General features: G+C 41.1%; 2 protein-coding genes across 6 annotated transcripts in view; one reads left to right on the top strand and one right to left on the bottom strand.

Annotated features, from left to right (window-relative positions):
• Zfyve26 (zinc finger FYVE-type containing 26) overlaps window positions 1-7,255 on the bottom strand; it is a 72,137-nt gene extending 64,882 nt beyond the window's left edge. For both annotated transcript variants that reach the window (XM_070031481.1, XM_070031487.1), the window contains exons 1-3: window positions 7,192-7,255; window positions 6,412-6,689; window positions 4,277-4,355 (exon numbers count right to left, since the gene is read on the bottom strand). In XM_070031481.1, the coding sequence (XP_069887582.1) occupies window positions 4,277-4,355; window positions 6,412-6,605 (273 nt within the window). In that variant the 5' untranslated portion in view covers window positions 6,606-6,689; window positions 7,192-7,255. The remainder of the gene's footprint in view (window positions 1-4,276; window positions 4,356-6,411; window positions 6,690-7,191) is intronic.
• A 1,609-nt stretch (window positions 7,256-8,864) lies between these two features.
• Window positions 8,865-21,387, top strand: part of Rad51b (RAD51 paralog B) — a 552,288-nt gene continuing 539,765 nt past the window's right edge. For all 4 annotated transcript variants that reach the window (XR_011373809.1, XM_070031472.1, XM_070031464.1 and 1 more), the window contains exons 1-4: window positions 8,865-9,015; window positions 10,601-10,714; window positions 13,626-13,739; window positions 14,008-14,124. Coding sequence is in view for 3 of the 4 variants with exons in the window: in XM_070031472.1 (XP_069887573.1) it covers window positions 10,631-10,714; window positions 13,626-13,739; window positions 14,008-14,124 (315 nt within the window). In the remaining variant the exon portion in view is untranslated. The remainder of the gene's footprint in view (window positions 9,016-10,600; window positions 10,715-13,625; window positions 13,740-14,007; window positions 14,125-21,387) is intronic.

Below are 21,387 nucleotides of genomic sequence, written 5' to 3'. Positions count from 1 at the left end.
GTGTATCAATTGGAGAAGGAAGGCAAAAGGGGCCAGGATCTAATGTCCATTAAATATTTATATGCCAGGTAATGTGTACCATATTTTAAACTTTCACTTAAATTTTAAACCAAATCCACAGCACATAGTTATGTGTTTGAAAAAAAAAAACTTTACTAGAGGTAAAATGGTTGGGAAGTTTCTCAGATTATTACAAACAGGAAAAAGAAAAAGTGATTCTTAATGCATGAGTTTGTGTATTTTGCAGTGCTGTGGACCTTTGGCATGCTAGGCAACTAAGCACACTCTCATTTTTTTTTTTTTTTTTCGGTCGTTGTGGGGCCTGGACTCTGGGCCTGGGCACTGTCCCTCAGCTCTTCAGCTCAAGGCTAGCGCTCTCCCACTTGAGCCACAGCACAGGGCCACTTCTGACTTTTTCTGCTTATGTGGTGCTGAGGAATCGAACCCAGGGCCTCATGCATGCAAGGCAAGCACTCTACCACTGAACTACCTTCCCAGCCCTGTTTTTGTGTTTTTGAGATAGGTCATGCTATGTTGACCAGTCTGGTCTCAAACTCCTGCTTCAGACTCCCAAATGACTGGGAGTACAGATGTCCATGCCATTGTACCCAATGTCTATTAATGTGATATGCTATTGGTAAGGGATAATGTATAAGCAGAGAGAAAGCCTGTATTCTTTCTATACTCAAATATCTCAAAATAATTTCCCTTAGCCAGGTGCCAGTTGCTCATCCTTATAATAGCTACCCAAGAGGCTGAGATCTAAGCATCATGGTTTGAACCAGTTTGAGCAGGAAAGTTCATAAGACTCTTATCGTTAATCTTTCCAAAGAATAGTTTTATTGGAAGGCAAAAAACAGTTGCAGGAGTGAGAGAGAGAGAGAGAGAAAGAGAGAGAGTTTTTTGTGTATGTGAGAGAGAGAGAGAGAGAGAGAGAGAAAGAGATGTTAAACACAAGTTTACACTTCCTCCACTTATTTGTTATTCATCTCATCAAAGGTATTCTTGGTCCAAAATCATATTACTTCTTGGTGTGTGTGCCAATATTGAGAGTTAAACTCATGGTCTCACACTTAACTTGTCATTTTCACTCAGCTTGAGCCACAGCTCCATTTCTGGCTTTCTGCTGGTTAACTGATTTGTTTGCCTGGATAGGCTACAAACCATGATTCTCAGATCTCATCCTCTTGAGTAACTAGAAGTAGAGGCATGAGTCACCAGTGCCTGACTTCACTGTGTAATCTTGAAGGACCAAAGTGAAGATTTCTGTTTGTGCTTCCTACCAGTTCCCAGTCCTAGATAAAGGAAATGCTGATACTTTCTTTTTTTAAAGATACACTTTTATTTATTAACCAGTCCTGTGTGCTATGGACATGGAGGTTACTCTGTTTCCTTCTATTAAAATAGCTTATAGCTGGGTGCTGGTGGTTCGTGCCTATAATTCTAGCTACTCAGGAGGCTGAGGTCTGATGAGTCAGCCCAGGCACCCAAACAGTAGAGACTTTTTTTTTGGTCCAGTCGTGGGGCCTGAACTCTGGGCCTGGGCACTGTCCCTCAGCTCTTCAGCTCAAGGCTAGCACTCTACCACTTGAGCCACAGCGCCACTTCCAGCTTTTTTCTTTTTGCTTATGTGGTGCTGAGGAATTGATCCCAGGGCCTCATGCATGCAAGGCAAGCGCTCTATCACTGCCACCTTCCCAGCCCTAGAGACTTTTATATCCAATTAATCACCAAAAAGCTAAAGCTTTTTGACTGACTCAAGTGGTAGAACAATAGCCTTGAGCAAAAAAACTAAGCAAGAGCATGAGGTCCTGTGTTCAATCCCCAGTATCAATACAATTTCCTAACAATGAATATCTCTGAAGCTACATCTTCACACACATGTAGAGATAAGCCATTTCAAGATGAAGAAGCAGAAGACAAAAGTAAATGAAGGAAAGGAAAAATAGAACCACTGTTTCACCAAACAACTAAGAGGTCAACTTTGGGCAGAAGGTAGGAGCCTGGAAAAGAACAGGCAGCAAATTTCTAGAACAGGAAGTCACTTCCAGGATTGTGACCAGCCAACAGCACTGAGAATGCAATTTAAAACCTTGGTCCTTATGATCAAGTTTTAAAATTCCCAGAACTATAAAAATATTCCCATAGCTGTTTAACTAAGTGTTACTATAGCTTTAAAGACCAAATAATCATGATATGGAAAAAACAAGAACAAGTTTTGGTCTCTGCTTAAGGAAGCAGGGAAGTAAAATCTACCACCTGATGTGGTTGAGCAACTGTCTAGAAAATAAGCAACCAATCAGGCATAAACCAAGCAAACAGCCTTCACTGAGAGGAAAGTTCATTTGGTTTGGCAAGTTTCACATTTGTAATGGGGAAATACTTAATCAGTGACATGATTTTTCTTTTCTCTTTGAAGATACCATTGATCTCAAGATTTTTTTCTTTTAAATATGATGCTTAATTATTCTAGGTTTCATTATTTTTCCAGTCTTACTTCTTTTATTTTCCATTCAGTCATCCTGTTACATCTCTTTGCTAGAGAACTGGATAAACCCTGGATAACAGATAGCTTAAGAAACCACTCTTTGGCAGCTATTTGAAGAAGTGTCATGCAAAAATGAAACTTAAGACTAAATTCTAATGAATAGCAGGAATGAAAAGAAGAGAAACAAGGCTAATTGACAGACTTATAAAAAATTAATTTCACTGTCTATGGTCGTTGCATACCTGTAATTCTAGCACTAGACAGGGTGAAGCAGGAGAATAGGATTTCAAGGCCAGCCTGGGCTATATAGCAAGATCCCGTCACTCATAAACAAACCAATTTAGCTATTTTTAAGTTCACTTAAACTGAACAATGTTGAGGTAGAAGAGAATTGAGATTTTGATTTCAAATCTAGTTCTAGTTCTCTTTATCCTTGGTCAATCATTTTCCTTAAGTTAGAAGCTATTTAGTTTAATTTTTGGGGGAGGGGGAGTAATGGGGTAGAGGCAGGTTCTCACTACATTGCCTAGGCTAGCCTGGAACTCCTGGATCTAGTGTTCTTTCTTACTCCCAAGCAGCTGGACCTTCAGGTATGTACCATTGTGCTTGAGACATCACTTAGTTTTAGACTCAATATTCAGAGAAATCCTTTTTTTTTTTTTTGGTTTTGGTTGGTCGTGGGGCTTGAACTCTGGGCTTGGGTGCTGTCCCTGTGCTCTTCAGCTCAAGGCAAGCACTCTACCTCTTGAGCCACAGCATCACTTCCAGTTTTCTAGTGGTTTATTGGAGATAAGAGTCTCAAGGACTTTCCTGCTCGGGCTGGCTTTGAACTGTGATCCTCAGATCTCAGCTCCTGAGTAGCTAGGATTACAGGCGTGAGCCACAGGCTTCAGAGAAATCCTTTTAATAGACCTCAGTCTCAGATAGGAAAATCTTGTAAAGGATCTTTCAGCAGGAAGATACATTTTTTTTGTTGTTGTTGTTGATCATGGGGCTTGAACTCTGGGCCTTGGCGCTGTCCCTGAGCTCTTCAGCTCAAGGCTAGCTCAAGGCTAGTGCTCTACCTCTAGAGCCACAGTGCCACTTCCCGTTTTCTGAGTGGTTTATTGGAGATAAGGGTCTCATGGTCTTTCCTCCCTGGGCTGGCTTTGAACCATGATCTTCAGATCTCAGCTTTCTGAGTAGCTAGGATTACAGGTATGAGTCACTGGTGCCCAGCTGAAGATACTCTTTCTTTCAACAGGAAAAGCATTTCCTTATCAGTTTTATTCCACTATTAATTTGTTTTCCATGATTTTTATATTTATGGATTATTTTACTTAATAATTAATGAGGATAAATTTGTAAGATTTCACCGTAGTAGACTAGTGAAAATAATTTTTAGATGAAAAGCCAAGTTTCAATTGAGCTCATCTTGTACTACTTGAGTGCTGACAAGATAACAAATAAAATATGAGCCTATAACATTCAGAATGTTATAGGCTCATATTTTATTTGTTATCTTGTCACTTTTACTAAGTTTCATAGAATACACTTCACAAAACTCATCATTGCGGTTAACAAAATGGCATTAGTTGAAAAAGTGTTATATGTCAATATATGTTAGTGATTTAATGAATGAATGTGGGAAAGGCAACAGCAAAAACACTTAAAAATATTCTTACTGCCAATACTGAAAAAGATTACAAACAACTCCACAGTAAAGTAAAGGACAAAGGTGAAATCCCATTACTATTAAGTCTTTCTCAGTCTTGATTGTAGGCAAATGTTAAATGTGAACGTATTTACCTTTTCATGAGCCAACCATTTTTCCAGTACAAGAAGCCAAATCCAGGCTAACTTTTGAGGGTTGATGTTCTGCCCACATCTGAAAAGAGTGAAAAGGAAAATTTTGTAAAAATGAGTTTTTACTGCCTTTTTTGTTATTGTCATTGTCCAAGGCATAGATTTCAATGCTCAGTCCATCTTCAACAGGCAAGTCGTAATGAGAAAAATTTAACTACATGACAATTCAATAACACATTAGAACCAGTGTAGAGCTGGCAGGTTTCACCAGAAAATTCTTGGGCTGACTGGAAGTGTGGCTAAAGTGGTAGAGTGAAAAAAGCCAAGTGATAGTGTGAGGTAAAGGTCAAGGCCCTGTTACTCAGTCAATTCTTGAGCTAGACAGTGGCTCAAGGAGTAGTACAAGGCCTCAAGTTCAAATCTCAGAACTGCTAATAAAACAAATCCTCTAAAATCCCAATTCCACTCCCATCATTTCTAAAAAAATGAGGTGACACTATGTTCTAATCGATTTCCAACTCTTGGTTTTAGACTATCCTCCTGGCTCAGCTTCTTGAGAAGCTGGGACTACAGACATGTGTCATCATGCCAGGTTTGGTCTTTGAAAAACAAAAACCACTAAAGCCTTCCATTTACTAAGTTAAGTACTCTACTATTTGAGCTACACCTCCAACCCCCTTTTTTGTTTTTGGTTGTTGTTTTTTTGTCGGTTGTGGTACTTGAACCACTGGCCTGGGCACTATTGACCCTCAGCTTAAGCTCAAGGTGAGCGCTCTACCACTTGAGCCATAGCCACTTCCACTTTTCTGAGTGGTTTATTGGAGATAAGAGTCTCATGGACTTTTCCTGCCTGGGCTGGCTTTGAACCTCAATCCTTAGATCTCTTCCTCCCCAGTAGCTAGGATTATAGGTCTGAACCACTAGTTCTTATTTTTCTGATAGGGTATCTTCCTATTTGCTCAGGACTCGTCTTGGACTGCTACCCTATTAACTGGGATTTCAGGTGTATACCACCATATCCAGCTTATTTTTAAGTGTTAACATGATAGAGAAAATCATAATACCTCATGCTACCTAATATACATTTTTGAGCACAGAAAATGAATAAAAATGAATAAAAATGAAATGAGGACACAAAAATATTTTTTTTGGGGGGGGTTAGTCATGAGCCTTGAACTCTGGGCCTGAGCATTGTCCCTCAGCTCTTCAGCTAAAGGTGAGCACTCTACCACTAGAGCCACAGTGCCACTTCTAGTTTTCTGCTGGTTTATTGGAGATAAGTGTTTCATGGCCTTTTCCTGCCCGGGCTGGCTTTGAACTGTGATCCTCAGACCTCAGCCTCCTGAGTAGCTAAAATTATAGGTGCCTGACTTCAAAGCCTTTTTCTGAAGTCAGTAAATTTAGACAGTAACTTCTCAGAACACATATTAGGAAATACAAAGACTTTCTCTACTTGGTAGCTGCTGACAATACTTAAGCAGTATAACAAAGTAAGAACAATCCAGGGAAAAGACTAAAATAGTGCATTTGGTCCCAAAACTACTAGTTATTTTAATATGGCCATGAAGAATTCACTAAAAATATATAATGGAGAAATGTGATTATCAGGATAGTATCAAGAGGTGAGAAATTCTTTTGTAGATATGCATAGTTCTGTATCTCTATTACTGTGGGATTACATGAGTCGATATGATTCAAACTGCATAGGATTACAAATAAAAAATACAGACTTAAAATATGATTAAAATAAGAACTCTAGTATAGTATAGCTAACAAGTAATATGCAAATGTCACTATTTTTGTAACTTTCTGTGAGTCTAATTATTTCAAAGTAAGAAGCTTTAAGAGGATTCAGTTTCAGTCCTTTGTTAAGAGCTACAATCTCATTAGCAAAGAAAATACTTTTCAATATAGTTACACACACCATCTTCTTAATAAATAGGCACACTTCGGTGGCCAAATACTAAAAGTCGTACGGATTATGTATAGAAGTAAATTTTTAGAGAATGTGAAATACATCCTGCTTCTGCTAATTCTTCCTAGGATAATAGAGTGAGCCACAATAACCTGAGATCAAATACTGGAAACCACGTGACTTCGGACCTGTGACCTCCCCCTGGCTGTAAGAGATCCTTTACCTTAGCAGATACGGACATCGCACCAACGCCTGAAGTATGTCTTCCACCTTCTTAGGGATATCCCCTTGTCCCTCATGTAGCTGATGTACACATGCCTGTGCCAGCTCCCATTCTCCCCTCCGCAGGCATTCACAGAAAAATTCAAAAAGCTGCTTCTCAGTAGCACTCTCCTCTTTTCCAAAGGGAAAATTCATGTTTCCCAGCCCAGAGTGCAGGGAGATAGAAAGAGATGCGTTACGCCGAATACATGATCAATGGTCTCATTCCTGGAGTACCTCCTAGAAACAATATACGAGATAAAAGGAGATGGCACTCCAGACAAAACCGCAATGCCTGACTGGACTGGGAAAGGAGGGACTTAGATTCTGAATTTTTTTTCCCTTAAAGTTTCATTGGATCCCTCACTATCTCTTTTTTGAGATCTGTCACTCTCTGCCAGGGGTGCAATCCCGTCTCTACGCAGATCCTCTATTTAACAGTAGTACCACCAGTCTCCCGGGCCCCGGAGGGTAGACACGTAGGTCCACTTCCGTATTCTCTGCTCAACATTACTCCCAGTCGGGCTCCAAGTCCCCAGGTGGGCGCCTCGGCCAGAGTGAGTAATCCGGCAGGAACCTCCCTCGTCCGAGCCCTTGGGTTAAGGGAGATAAATCTGAATCTGAAACCGAAAGCAGAGGAGGCCGGAAGAGGGCAGGGAGGCAGGGAGCAAGGGCGGAAAGCACACTCCCTATTCAGGGGGAGGAAAGCGCATCTGCCTTCAACCAGGCGTCTCACACTCACCGGCTCCGGGCTCCCAAAGCATTAGGTGTTCCCGTGCAGCCATGTTTGAGGCGAGTCAGGTGACTGATCCCACAGAGAACCGTGGGTGGGGGGGCGGTGACGACTGAGCGCGCCGCTCCCATTGGCTCACTGGAGAGGAAGATGCAAATTAAGCGCCCGATGTGTTTGAGTCACGTGACTCTGCCTCCCGCGCTCTCTCCCGCCCTCCCACCAGGAAGGGTAAGCAGCTCTGAAAGCTGGCTGGCTACCTGGTGTGGGCCACGTGACAGGCCCTCCCCTTATACTATCGGTTGTGCGTCCGGCTGGACTGGTGGTGGGCAAGCCCCTTTTTCTCTCTCTAGCATCTGAAGTCGACATTTCCCTAGTGCCAACCAGAGACAGTGCTTTAACAGGATTCCTTTCTTCTACTTGGGCTCTTTTATAATCACAGAACTCTGCACTTTGAATTCTCATCGTCTTCTGTTTTTCTTTCTTCATTTCTATTGCTTTATTTTGTTCTACCCCTGAATAAGGTGCTGCAGGTCATTTCAAGAGTGCAGACCAATACTTAAGATACAGTGGGGGCAACAGCATAAAGATAGCTAAATCGTAAAGATGCACAAGGCAGCTGGCACAGAAGAATCCAGAATGAGCAAACCAGGCACCCTGTAATCTGAGCTACTCTGGAGGCTGAGATTTGAGGATTGCGGTTTGAAGACAGCCAACTCTCCGGGAGACTCTTATCTCCAATTAACCACTAAAATGCCGAAGGTGGAGTTGAGTCTAGAGTGGCCGAGAACCAGCATTAAGCAAAAAAGCTCAGGGTCAGCGCCCAGGCGGAGTTCAAATTCCAGGACTGGCGCGTGCACACACACACACACACACACACACACACACACACACACACACACACGCGCGCGCACATAACGAGCAAAGGCCTTTTTTCGAAAAACCTAGGATTCTGAAATTACTGTCTCTCAACAGTTTATTATCCCTCATCTCCAAACGGCGCTTTAATGTCAAAGTTTCGACTCAGATGTTCCCATTTGTGAGTTTCAATGTGAGCAATTTCTGCAAGCCTTTTCTAATTGTTTTCGCCTTCGTGGGTGGGGCGGGGACGGGGGCGGGGATTGGGCAGGAGGTGCCGGTGGCAGGGGATAGTAGTGGTAAAATCCGTATTGAGGATTGAACTCAGAGCTTTCCTAGCGCTTTACTAGCGTTTGAGCCACGCCCGCCCTCCCGTTATTTTCCTTTTCGTTTCTCAGACAGTCTCCCACTGTGGATGGGCCTTTACCCCGTCTTCTACCTCAGTCTCGCTACCTCAGTCTCACACAGCTCAGATCACTATTACTGGCCCTTTAGGCAATTTTTAGATGTTGTGAAGCAAGAAAGAAAACAAAGAAAGTTCCGATCAAAGTTTGCCTTGCTTCACACTCAGCACCCTGACGTTCCCCCATCGGATTCCGAGAATCTTTAAAAGGAGAAATAAGTGGGATTCATAGCGCCTAGGCTGAGAGGATTCGAACTACAATTCCCAGCAAGCAGCGGAACCAACGTTCAGCCTGCTTCTGATTGGATAAATGGTGAAGGTGTCCACCAATCACCGTTCAGGTTGTTGCTTTGTGGCTCTTTCCGCGGGAAACTGAACAGAGTTGCGGGGGAGGGCGGGGGGCGGGAGTTTGAAAGTTGGATGTTGCCCACCGGGCCGTGGAAAGTTGCTTTGGGGTGCAGTTGTAGGGAAGTGTGTGTGTTCGTTGTTTCCTGCTCCCTCCCTGGGCCTGTGGAGATTGAATAACGGGGTAGCGGAGAGGCTCTATTGGGTGCTGGGCACACCCCCTTAAGCCGGTAGGGATCTTCAGGGGAGGCCTGCCTTGGGTCCCCGGGCTTCTGGCCTTCTCAGGGGAGGCGGGATGCTTGGAAGTGACCTTATTGGACAATTCTATCTATCTATTCTATCTATCTATCTATCTATCTATCTATCTATCTATCTATCTATCTATCTATCTATCTATCTATCTGTCTATCCATCTATCTACTTACCTACCTAACCTACCAGATTTTGGGTGAGGTTTTCACTCCCACCCCACCCCCCCTTCCACTTCTTGCAGTTTAGGATCTAGGCAGGGAGTCTGCCCTTAGGGGAGGTTTGGGGACTGTCTCACTTAAGGCAGGGTTGAAGAATCCTAATCTGGAATCACGTTCATGGATTCGAATGCGTGCCTCTCATTGGCTTGCTGTTTGCATGTTTCTCAGTAGTCTGTAAAATGAGAGATAAAACATCCAAAGCGCTTGGAACTGTCTCTAGCATGTACTAACTGTTCAATAAATAGTAGTGGTGGTTGTTATTTCTCAGCTTTCATTGGATAGCTAACATGTTTCAGCAAGAGTGAAATCTTGCATGTGAGAATGTAAGCAGCAAGAGGAAATTTCAGTTTGTAGATAACACCTACAATAAATACAATCTCATTTGATTCAGGTTTGTTCTGACAGAAAACGGCAAGTTTAAATATGATTATGGACTTACAGTGTCATGGTCAAGTGGATAGTTCTCAGAGTTGGACTGTCTGGGTACAAATTCTGGAGGACGATAGATTAGCTGATATTTTTAGATTACTTTTCTCATGTCTAAAAAGGAACCAAGCTGGGTGCTGGTGGCTCACACCTGTAATCCTAGCTACCTTAGGAGGCTGAGATCTGAGGATCACAGTTCAAAGCCAGCCCAGGCAAGAAAGTTGGTGAGACTCATCTCCAATTAACCAGCAGAAAATGGGAAGTGTTGCTGTGCTCAAAGTGGTAGAGCACTAGCCTTGAGCTGAAGAGCTCAGGGACAGCACCCAGGCCCAGAGTTTAAACCCATGACTGACAAAAATAAATAAATAAAATAAAAAGGAACCAATAATTTCCTTGTAGTCTTACTGGGAATATTAAATGTAATAATTAGGGTTAGGTTTTGGAACAATATTAAGTTGTACTTGAGAAATTTAGCTATTATTCGTACACTGCAATGGACAGACTTTCTTTCTTTTTTTTTTTTGGTTGGTCGTGGGGCTTGAACTCTGCACTTGGGTGCTATCCCTGCGCTCTTCAGCTCAAGGCGAGTGCTCTACCGCTTGAGCCACAGCGTCACTTCCAATGGACAGGTTTTCTAAGGAAAGGTTATGTTGGGAAATATCTCTTGAAAGCTAGTTAATTCAAATAAAATTTATAAATACCCTGATAACCTTAAGATGCTATATAAATGTCCATTAGGGTTACAGTTTTCTCTGTGCATGTCTAAACATGTTCTAATATTTAAAGCACTTTAAGATTCTATAGCCTTCCTTAATTTTTATCAGTAATCATTATGTTTCATTTTGCATCAATAGATGCTGTAGTAATTTATTATAGGCCATCCACTATAGTAAATGTTACTTTGTGATGTTTCCTCTAGTTTTTTCCTTTCTTTGCTGGATCTGAAGGCATGAGTAGCAAGAAACTAAGACGAGTGGGTTTATCACAAGAGCTGTGTGACCGTCTGAGCAGACATCGTATTGTGACTTGTCAGGTAAAAGTCATGTAATTTTTTTTTTTTACCTAAGAAATTTTATGTACAAATTAACTGTTAAGAATACCTCAGCTGGGTGGCTCATGCCTGTAATCTTAGCTACTCAAGAGGCTGAGATCTGAGTATCACGGTTCAAAGCCAGCCCTGGCAGAAAAGTCCATGAGACTCTTTATCTTCAATTAACCACCAGAAAACCAGAAGTGGCACTGTGGTGCAAGTGACAGAACACTCACTTTGAGCTGAATAGCTCAGGGACAGTGCCCAGGCCCAGTGTTTAAGCCCCATGACTGGAAAAAAATATATATCTCAATACTATCTACTCAGGAGGCTGAGATCTGAAGATCACAGTTCAAAGCCATCCTGGGCAGGAAATTCTGTGAGACTTATATCTCCAAGGAACTACTCAGAAAAAGCTGGAAGTGGTGCTATGGCTCAATGGTAGAGTGCTAGCCTTGAGCACAGAGAAGCTCAGGGACAGAGCCCAGGCCCAGAGTTTAAGCCCCAGGACTGGCAAAAAAAAAAAAAAGGAATGCTTTCGTAACTCTGCATCATGGATTATAAAATTTTAAGTTCAGGGGCTGGGAAAGTGGCTGAGTGGTAGAGTGCTTGCATCGCATGCATGAGGCCCTGGGTTCAATTCCTAAGCAGAAAAAGCCATAAGTGGCGCTGGGGCTCAAGTGGTAGAACACTAGCCTTGAGCTGAAAGAGCTGAGGGACAGCGCCCAGGCCCAGAGTTCAGGCCCCATGACCGGGGGGGAAAAAAAAATCACAGCTAGGCACTGGTGGCTCATGCCTTTAATCCTAGCTACTTGGGAGGCTGAGACTGAGGATCAGGGTTTGAAGCCTGACTGGGAAAGTCTGTGAGACTCTTGTCTCCACTAGAGTAGCCAAAAAAAAAAAAAAAAAAAGCTGGAAATGGAACTGTGCCTCTAGTGGTAGAGCCCTAGTCTTGAGGAAAAAGAAGCTCAGGGACAGCAGCCAATCTCTGAGTTCTAGCCCCAGGACTGGAAACAAACAACAACAACAGCTACAAAACCTTAGGTTCACAAGAAAAAAATTAATGCCATTTTCTATAAATTACCTAGGTTGCATTTTTACATGCAATTTCATATATTGAAATCAATACTTTCACATTTTTAGGGGGAGAATAGTCATGGTATAAGGTAAAGTTCACCTGTGTCATTTACTTGGGGCTCTAGAAGAAGTTAAATTTTGTAGCTACACGAGAAATATGACTGAAATGAAGAGATAGTATTCAATGAGAATCGTCAGGATGATTTTCTTATTGATATAGGCCTGAAAACCATAGAGCATATGTTGTATTTTTGAGCACAATAGTGAAATAGATTCCTCTCAGCAGTGCTAAATTTTTATTTTAAGATTAAATCTTTAATAAGACAGGTTTTCAGAGTGTACTATATATTTTTGGTAAAGGTCAACTTTGCTTTCTCTGCTGTATATTTAATACTTCCCATGTTCTTTTTTTTTTTTTTTTTTTTTGTCGGTTGTGGGGCTTGAACTCTGGGCTTGGGTGCGTTTTCTGGTGGTTTATTGGAGATAGTCTCACTGACTTTCCTGCCCAGGCTGACTTTGAACTGTGATCCTCATATCTCAGCCTCCTGAGTAGCTAGGATTACAGGTGTGAGCCACTGGTGCCTGGCCTAATATACAGCAACCCCCCCCCCCATGTTCATATTTTGAAATGCTCTTGCAAGTATGAAATCTAACATTTCATTCTATAATTGGCTCTATTGTCTTTTCTCTAAGTAAACTTTTACTTAGAAATAAACACATTCTCAGGGCTGGGAAGGTAGCTCAGTGGTAGAGTGCTTGCCTAGCATGCATAAAGCCCTGGGTTTGGTTCTTCAGTATCACACAAATAGAAAAAGCCAGAAGTGGTGCTGTGGCTCAAGTGATAGAGCACTAGCCTTGAGCAAAAAGAAGTTTATAGACAGTGCCCTGGCCCTGAGTTCAAGCTCTAGGACTGGCAAAAAAGAAAAAAAAAAGGAAAAGAAAAAGAAATAAACACATTCCCACTTGACCTTTTTAGCAGTGTAATGTCTTGTAAACTTGGATTGGATGTTGCTGTTGCTATGTGATGTCACTTGGTATGACCTCAGGCATATGTCAACTGAATTGGATAAGTAGACCGTTATACTCTCTGGCACCAGTGGCTCATGCCTGTAATCCTAGCTCTATAGGAGGCTGTGATCTATGAATTGTGGCTTGAAACCAGCCCTGTCAGATCAACCTTTTTATCTTCAGTTTACTGGCAAAGAGCTAGAACTGGAGGTATGGATCAAGTGGTAGAGTTAGATCTTAATTATAAATATATATGAAAACATATAACATATACAGCGTAGATGTACAGAGTACCAGTCATGAATGAAAACCCATGGGAGGGTATGAGGCTCAGAGTTCAAGTTCTACAACACACACACATACACACACACACACACACACACACACACACACACACACACACACACAGAGACTGGTGTTTTTTTAAAATCAGATCTTTTAGTTAAGGTGTATTTAGGGTAAGAATACTATGAAGAATGCCTGCACACACACACACACACACACACACACACACACACACACACACACACACAGAGACTGGTGTTTTTTTTTAATCAGATCTTTTAGTTAAGGTGTATTTAGGGTAAGAATACTATGAAGAATGCCTGGGACTTGGGGTGTAACTCAATGATAGAACACTTGTTTAGTATATGTAAGGCCCCAAGTTCAATCCCAGGTATTGAGGAAAACAAGAGTTCATAAACCCTGGATCTGTGATACATTGCACTTATATCTACAGTATCAACTGAAAGTTTCCTTTTAATTTAAATTTTTTGTTCCACACATTTAAGAGAGAATGTAAAACACTTTCCTTTTTATGTTTCTTTAGGACTTCCTAGTTCTTTCCCCATTGGAACTTATGAAGATGACTGGTCTAAGCTATCGGGGTGTCCAGGAACTTCTGTGTCTGGTCAGCAGGGCCTGTGCCCCACTGATGCAAACGGTATATGCCTGCATATATATTTAAAATTATTTAATTATTAAATGATGATTTTACTTCAAAGATATATTTTTGGTAGAAGCAAAATTAGAGATGTATTGTTATATTATCCCAGCTGCCGGGGAAGCACAGTAGATGGATGTGGTGGTACCAGGGAGGCACAGATAGGAGGATTATAGCCCAGGCTGCTAAAATTCAAAGGGTATGAGGTTGCTTATGTTTTTTGAATAAGTATGGAGGCTAAAAAGAACTAAATCATCTTGTCATTCAGGCTTATGGGATAAAGATACAAAAGTCTGCCAATCTCTCATCAGCATTTCTATCTACCACTCTTGCTGCTTTGGATGAAGCGCTGCATGGTGGTGTGGCATGTGGATCCCTCACAGAGGTAAAGGAGGAACTCTCCATATCTTCTACTGACTTATAAGCTTCATAGCCAGAAAGAAGGATTTAGTCTAAAAGAGACAAATTATTTTATGAACACTAATCTGAATTAAATCTTAAGTACTTCAGTGGACTGTAGGATGCACCCTCAGTCCCTAGTATGGTTGCTCTGTAAATGGTGTTAAAAAAAAACTCTATTTCTTTGACTCAACTTAGAACGTAATGAACATTATGCAATAGTATGATAAAATATTTTGAGTGAATTGAAATTAGGAAAGGAAAATTGCAATTTTGTTAACGTTTGGGCAGATAATACCATACTGCTAAAGTGAGCTACTTTTATTTCCTGTTGCTGATAAACGTTGGTTCTGTGAGGTATTGGACTATCATATTAGTTAATATTGTTGCATAACCAATTACCGCAAAGCAAAGTGACTTAGAAGACAAAAACTGTTTTTCCCCCTCACTTTCTTTGGGAGTAGCTTAGTTCAGCAGTATTGGAAAAGGATGCAGCCCTGCAGGAGTAGGAGGATCTAATTCCTAGAGGGCTCGCTGACATGGCTGGTGGGCTGACATGGCTGGCGGGCTGTTGCTGGTTTTTCTTTAGAGGCCCAGGTTCTTCTGCACTTGGGCTCTCCATGACTTCCTCAGGGTGAATGGTCTCATAGAAGGCAGGATGGAAATGGTGGTAACTTTGACGGTCACGGCCTGGAAGTCATACACCATTTGTACCACATTCTTTTCCCTAAGAGTAAATCATTAGATTCAGTCTACTCTGAGAGGAAGGAATATTAAACCTCACTCTTTGAAAGAAATGGCAAAAGTTGAAGACATTTGAAAAGCACTATAGTTTTTCTTTTCCTTGAAAGCTGCCAGTATGTTTATGGTATGATATTTTATACTGTGTTTGCCAGTACACACCTAAGGATTTGCTTGAAGGTACTAGAGGAATAGATACTTTCAATTAATTTCCAAAGAAGAGTAGATTTCTTTGCTTACTTTATTTGTTTATTTATTTATTGTGATGGAGATTGAACCTAGGACCTCAAGTATGCTCAGCAAGCACTCTACCAATGAGCCCTTCTTATGTTCTAATATTCATGATTTAACTGAAAAAAATTTTTTACCTTGAAGATAGAGATCAATGTGTGTGTGTGTGTGTGTGTGTGTGTGTGTGTGTGTGTGTGTGTGTTTGTGTGTGTGTGTGTGTGTGTGTGTGTGTGTGTGTGTGTGTGTGTGGTAGAGTCTCCTGGACTTTCCTTCCCCAGGCTGTTTTTGTACCATGATCCTCATATCTCAGCCTCCAGAGTATCTAGGATTATAGGCAAGAGCCACTGGTGCCTGGATTACATATTTTATTTCTTGTCTTCCTAGAGAGCTTTGAAGTGTGTCTAGTACATGTAAATTAGTCTAGTGGATGGTTAATGAATATTTTTTTTTAAATTTTTTTTTTGGTCCAGTCATGGGGCCTGAACTCTGGGCCTGGGTGCTGTCCCTCAGCTCTTCAGCTCAAGGCTAGCACTCTACCACTTGAGCCACAGCGCCACTTCTGGCTTTTTTCTGTTTGCTTATGTGGTGCTGAGGAATCAAACCCAGGGCCTCATGCATGCAAGGCAAGCACTCTACCACTGAGCCACCTTCCTAGCCCTATTATGAGTATTTTAAGGGATCTGCTGTTGTGTTACTTTGCCACCAGATGGTGCCAGAGTCAATATCACAATCTTTTCTAGGATCAAGTTAGACCTGAGAACTCAATTACGGTTTTTAACAATAGTAATCCAGTTATAAATTTACTTACAGGACAAAAAATTGAATTTAAGGAAGATTAACTAAAAAAAGGAAGATTAACTAATAAGTGCTTTATTTATTATTTATTTTTTTTTTTGTCACGGGGCTTGAGCTCTGGGCCTGGGGGCTGTCCCTGAGCTCTTCAGCTTAAGGCTAGCACTCTACCACTTGAGCCACAGCACTACCTCGGGTTTTCTGGTGGTTAATTGGAGGAAAAGAGCCTCATGAATCTTCTTGCCTGGGCTGGCTTTCAAACCATTATCTTCAGATCTTAGCCTCTTGAGTAGCTAGGATTACTGGCGTGAGTCACTAGCATTGGCAATGCTTTTTATTTTTAAGACTCATAATAATATCCACTACTTTTCAACTTAGCTTAAATTCTTTGTGAATTTTTTTATTTTTTTCTTTTGGTCGTGGGGACCTGAACTCTGGGCCTGGACACTGTCCCTCAGCTCTTCAGCTCAAGGCTAGCGCTCTACCACTTGAGCCACAGCGCCACTTTTGTCTTTTTCTGCTTATGTGGTAGGAGGAATCGAACCCAGGGCCTCATGCATGCAAGGCAAGCTCTCTACCACTGAGCTACCATCCCAACCCCAATTCTTTGTGAATTTTAAGTGGCCGAGTTGGGATATAAATACTCTGCTTGTTAATGCCATGTTTTCTGCTTTCCTGTTCTGAGCTACAAGCACCCTCTTCAATCTTTTTTTTTTTTTTTTTGCTTTTCAGATAAGCATAGTATCTAAATTAATTGTTTGTTTTTGCCAGTTCTGGGGCTTGAACTCAGGGCCTGGACACTGTTCATGAGCTTTTTTTTTTTTGCTCAAGGCTAGCACTCTACCACTTGAGCCACAGCGCCACTTCTGGATTTTTCTGTTTACGTGGTACTGAGGAATTGAACCCAGGGCTTCAAGCATGCTAGGCAAGCACTGTACCACTAAGCCACATTCCCAGCCCAATTTATTCTTTCTTAAGAAATAAAGTTTATATATATATATATAAAATATGTATCTGGCATATATTTATGAATTCTTAGGAGTTCCAATATAAAACCTTGAACAAGCAGGGTATGGTGGAGCAAGCCTATACTTCTAGCTACTTGGGAGACAGAGTGGAGGATTGCATTTTGAGGAAATAAAAGAGTTTTGGGGCACAGAAGTTAGAGAGACCCTCTCTCAGTCAATGGCTGGCCGTGGTGGCATGTACCTGTTATCCCAAGTTATGAGGGAAGCACAATGGCCTGTCATCCCAGAGACTAAGGGAAGCACAATAGGAGGATCTCAGTCTAGGTGGGCCTGGGCATAAACTGAGACCTTATTTTGAAAATAACCAACATAAAAACTGGTGGAGTGGCTCAAATGGTAGAGAACCTGCTTAGCAAGCACTGGGGTCCCAAGTTCAAGCAACATATTGTCAAAATAGCACACCAACCACCACCACCACCACCAATACAAACCAAAGACTAGAATAATACTATAAATCTTGAAAGTAACCATGGACTTCTCTCTAACCCTCTTTTGGGAAGTGAACTTCATTTGGAATTTTCACTATTCTCTATCATAAAATTTTATTTTGGTTTATTTTTGAACTTTTAAAAATCATATGTCTGATTAAATCATATCTCACAATTCTTCCATAAACTGTTTTTCTCACTGTTATTTCCAAAATTTATCCATGTTATTATAGGTGGCAAGAGTATAATTCAGCTTGACTGCTGATCATAGTTGTAAACCTAATATATTTGTACATACACACACACACATATATATGTATTTTTGTTGTTGTTGTTGTTGGTTGTGGGGCTTGAACTCTGGGCCTGGGCGCTGTCCCTGAGCTCTTCAGCTCAAGGCAAGTGCTGTACCACTTGAGCCACAGTGCCACTTCTGGCTTTTTCTGCTTATGTGGTATTGAGGAATCAAACCCAGGGCCTCATGCATGCAAGGCAAGTGCTCTACCACTGAGCCACCTTCCCTGCCCTGTATGTATATCTATCTATCTATCTATCTATCTATCTATCTATCTGTCTGTCTGTCTGTCTGTCTGTCTGTCTGTCTGTCTGTCTGTCTGTCTGTCTGTCTGTCCATCTATCTATCTATGGTAAACAAATAACTTAAAGCTTAATGGCTAAGGGATATTTATTATTTCACACAGATTCTGTGAGTCAGGTATTTGAGAACTGCTTGAATGTGTCTAGTTCTAATCTCTCAGGAGATTATAGTCAAGATATTGACTGAAGACATCTATAAACCTGCCTGGAATTGGGGAAGCTGCTCCAAGATGGCTGCGAATTTGGTCCTGGCTGTTTGCAATCCTTTGCCATGTGAACCTCTGTGAACTGATTGTCTTCATGTTGTGAAAGTGTACTTTCCCCCCAGAATGTGATACAGGGGAGCAAAATCAAAACGGCAGTGTCTCTTATGATCCAGCCTTGGAAGTTATGTATACTTTTACTTAGTACTGGGGCTTGAGCTCAGAGCTTGGCACTCTTCCTTAGCTTTTTCACTCAAGGATAGCACTCTACCACTTGTGCCACAGCTCCACTTCTGTTTTTGTTTTTGGGAGGTAAGAGTCTTATGGACTTTCCTGCCTGGGTTGAACCTTGATCTTTAGATCTCAGCCTCTTGAGTAGCTAGGATTACAGTGCCACAAGTGCCAACTTCTTTATTTAATTAAAAAAATATTTTATTTTTGAGGTGGTCCTAGGATTTGAACTCAGAACCTGGGTACTGTTCCTGAGCTTTTAAATTTTTTTAAAAAAATTTATTTTATTGTAAAGATGAGTTACAAAAGGGGTATGGTTACATGAGTAAGATAATGAGTACATTTTGTCCCTGAGCTTTTTTGCTCAAGACTGGCACTTTACTACTTGAGCCACAGCTCCACTTCTGTTTTTGTTTTTGATAGGTGATTGGAGTTAAGAGTCTCATGGATTTTCCTGCCTGGGCTAGCTTCAAACCACAGTCCTCAGATGTTAGCCTCCTGAGTAGCTAGGATTACAGGCATGAACCACACTGGTGCCTGGGAAGTTTTAGTGTGTGTGTGTGTGTGTGTGTGTGTGTGTGTGTGTGTGTGTGTGTGTGTGTGTGTGTGTGTGTGTGTGTGTGTGTGTGTGTGTGTGTGTGTGTGTGTGTGTGTGTGTGTGTGTGTGTGTGTGTGTTGATTTACACTCACAACGTTCAGATAAAAGCTCAGCCCAGTTTATCCCTTTACTTGATCCTTGTGAGATGCCCATCTGGACACTGACCTACAGACATTTGAGGTAATAATTGGTTGTTATTTTAACACTGCTAAATTTGTGGTAATTTGTTGCACAGCAATAGAGAAATGAATACAGGTGTCATTGGAGGTACTTAAGTTCATGTGGAAATGATTGAGAGAAGAAGAATGTGTCTGGAAACAATCAGCTGCCATTTTTATAGCTACTCTTTCCTTACTTTACTTCACAGTTTTAAAATTTATTTATCGTCACTTTTGATTGGTGTTAACTGTACCAAATCTGGGTATAGAAAGTTCAGCTCTGAGAGATTCTTCCTTCGGAAGCTGAGGGGAGACTCAGAGACACCAACTCTGCTGTATTGCCAAATGGAGTGAGTTAAGGGATTTTGTCCCTTTCTTTGAGAAAATCAAATTCCTTACTTAAGGAATATATGTACAGACAATTCTGAATCTATTATAGCTGAAAATGGTAAAGAGAAGCTTGAAGCTCAACCTTTGAAAGATTACATTGTGAAAATCAAACCGATCATTGGCTTTTTCATATGAGAGAAAATAAATCAGTATTTTGGAACCTTGTTTTTTTTTTGGGGGGGGGGAGGGTTGGTCATGGGGCTTGAACTGTGGGCCTGGGCGCTGTCCCTGAGCTCTTCAGCTCAAGGGAAGAACAGCACTTGAGCTACAGTGCCACTTCCAGTTTTCTGGTGGTTGATTGGAGATAACAGTCTCATGGACTTTCCTGCCTGGGCTGGCTTTGAAATGTGAGCCTCAGATCTCAGCTTCCTTAGTAGTTAGGATTACAGGTGTGAGCCATTGGTGCCCAACTTTTGGAATCATTTTTAAAAATTACCACCTATTAAACATTGTTCCCACATCCCTCTTCCACCCTCAATGACCAATGGAATTTTGATACTATGGATATACTGTACATCTGTTTCTGTTCTGTGTGTATGTCTGTGTTTCATATATAAAAGAACAAGCACTCCTCCTACCTCCCCACCCACCCAGGCTTCTTCAAAATTAAATTTCATTCTTGGGGCCAGAGTCACCCCTGCTGAGAGTGCGTGAGATAGACACTTGTTAATATGCAAAAATAATTAAAGATATCATCAATGCAAGTATTTTCGTAAGCAATCTAGAGATTGCAGACTAAAACTGGTCCAAACTTGTGTCAACAAAGAGATACAGTATATTATATTACTTAGTTGAAGAGTATGTGTAGGAGAGCCAACCTGAAGGATTACTAATGTTTACAATATGGATAGTGATGCCTCAGCCAGTTCTTTGCTGTTAGTCATGAGAAATGATTCCATAGAACATATCTACATTATTTGTATTTCCCAAGTCATTTCAATGCTTTGTTCATGATCTAAGGAGACCAGGCATCCATCAGTAGAGGAAGTTTTGCTCTGAAATTGATTCTTTTACTGGCTCAAAAAGGTAGTCAGGATGCTAGAGTCCTATTTTAGCATTCCGATTTTTTCTTGGAATGAGTCACATTATAGTTCTTTTTCTTTCTCATTGATGGGGTTAGCTGTTGCCTGGGAGATGGTAAAGCAGGGGTTGTAAACTCACATGCCCACAAGGGCTAGGCATATAATAGAAATGCATGAAGTAGTGAAACCTGAAGTTTACATGCTTTTTTAGTATATATTTTGGCTGCTTACAACTGCACCAAACTAATTTTTCTTGCACATAGGTCTGCAGGTCTGTAAAAGTGGGCTTTGTTTTATTAAAACTAGTCAATTTCAAAGATGCCACACTTTAGCAACACGGTGGGGATAGTAGAAAGAAATTTCAGATGGGAATTCCTTGAGTGTGACCTGTTGACATGGTTTGTTTATCCTGACCAGTTTTTTGTTTTGTTTTGTTTTGTGAGGCAAGATAACCAGGCTTCTGTCCTAAAGCAGGATTTAAAAGAACTTATTTATTGTTATTGTAAAGGTGATATATAGAGGTCTGATGGTTATATAAGTCTGATAAAGAATACATTTCTTTTTAAACAGTGTTTCCTCCTCTCTCCCAGTTATTTCCTCTCGTCTCTACCCACAAGTTGTATAGTTCATTTTCAACATAGGTTCTAGTGAGTATCACTGTTGTATTACTTCACCCTTTGTCCGACCGTATCTGTGCTTCCCCTTACCCTCCTAAAGACAGAAAAACAAACAAAAGGAAATGAAAATAAAACAGCAACAAAGAAGAAAAAAAGGAAAAAAAAACCCTCTTGTTTTTACTTCCTGGAGTTCATTTCAAGCACGAAGCTATTGTG

This window comes from Dipodomys merriami, unplaced genomic scaffold (genome assembly GCF_024711535.1).
Source record: "Dipodomys merriami isolate MVZ:Mamm:240054 unplaced genomic scaffold, mDipMer1.0.p SCAF_1, whole genome shotgun sequence".
NCBI classification, from domain to species: Eukaryota; Metazoa; Chordata; class Mammalia; order Rodentia; family Heteromyidae; genus Dipodomys; species Dipodomys merriami.
The sequence above is the reverse complement of the archived record's forward strand: the minus strand, read 5'-3'. Positions and strand labels throughout refer to the sequence as shown.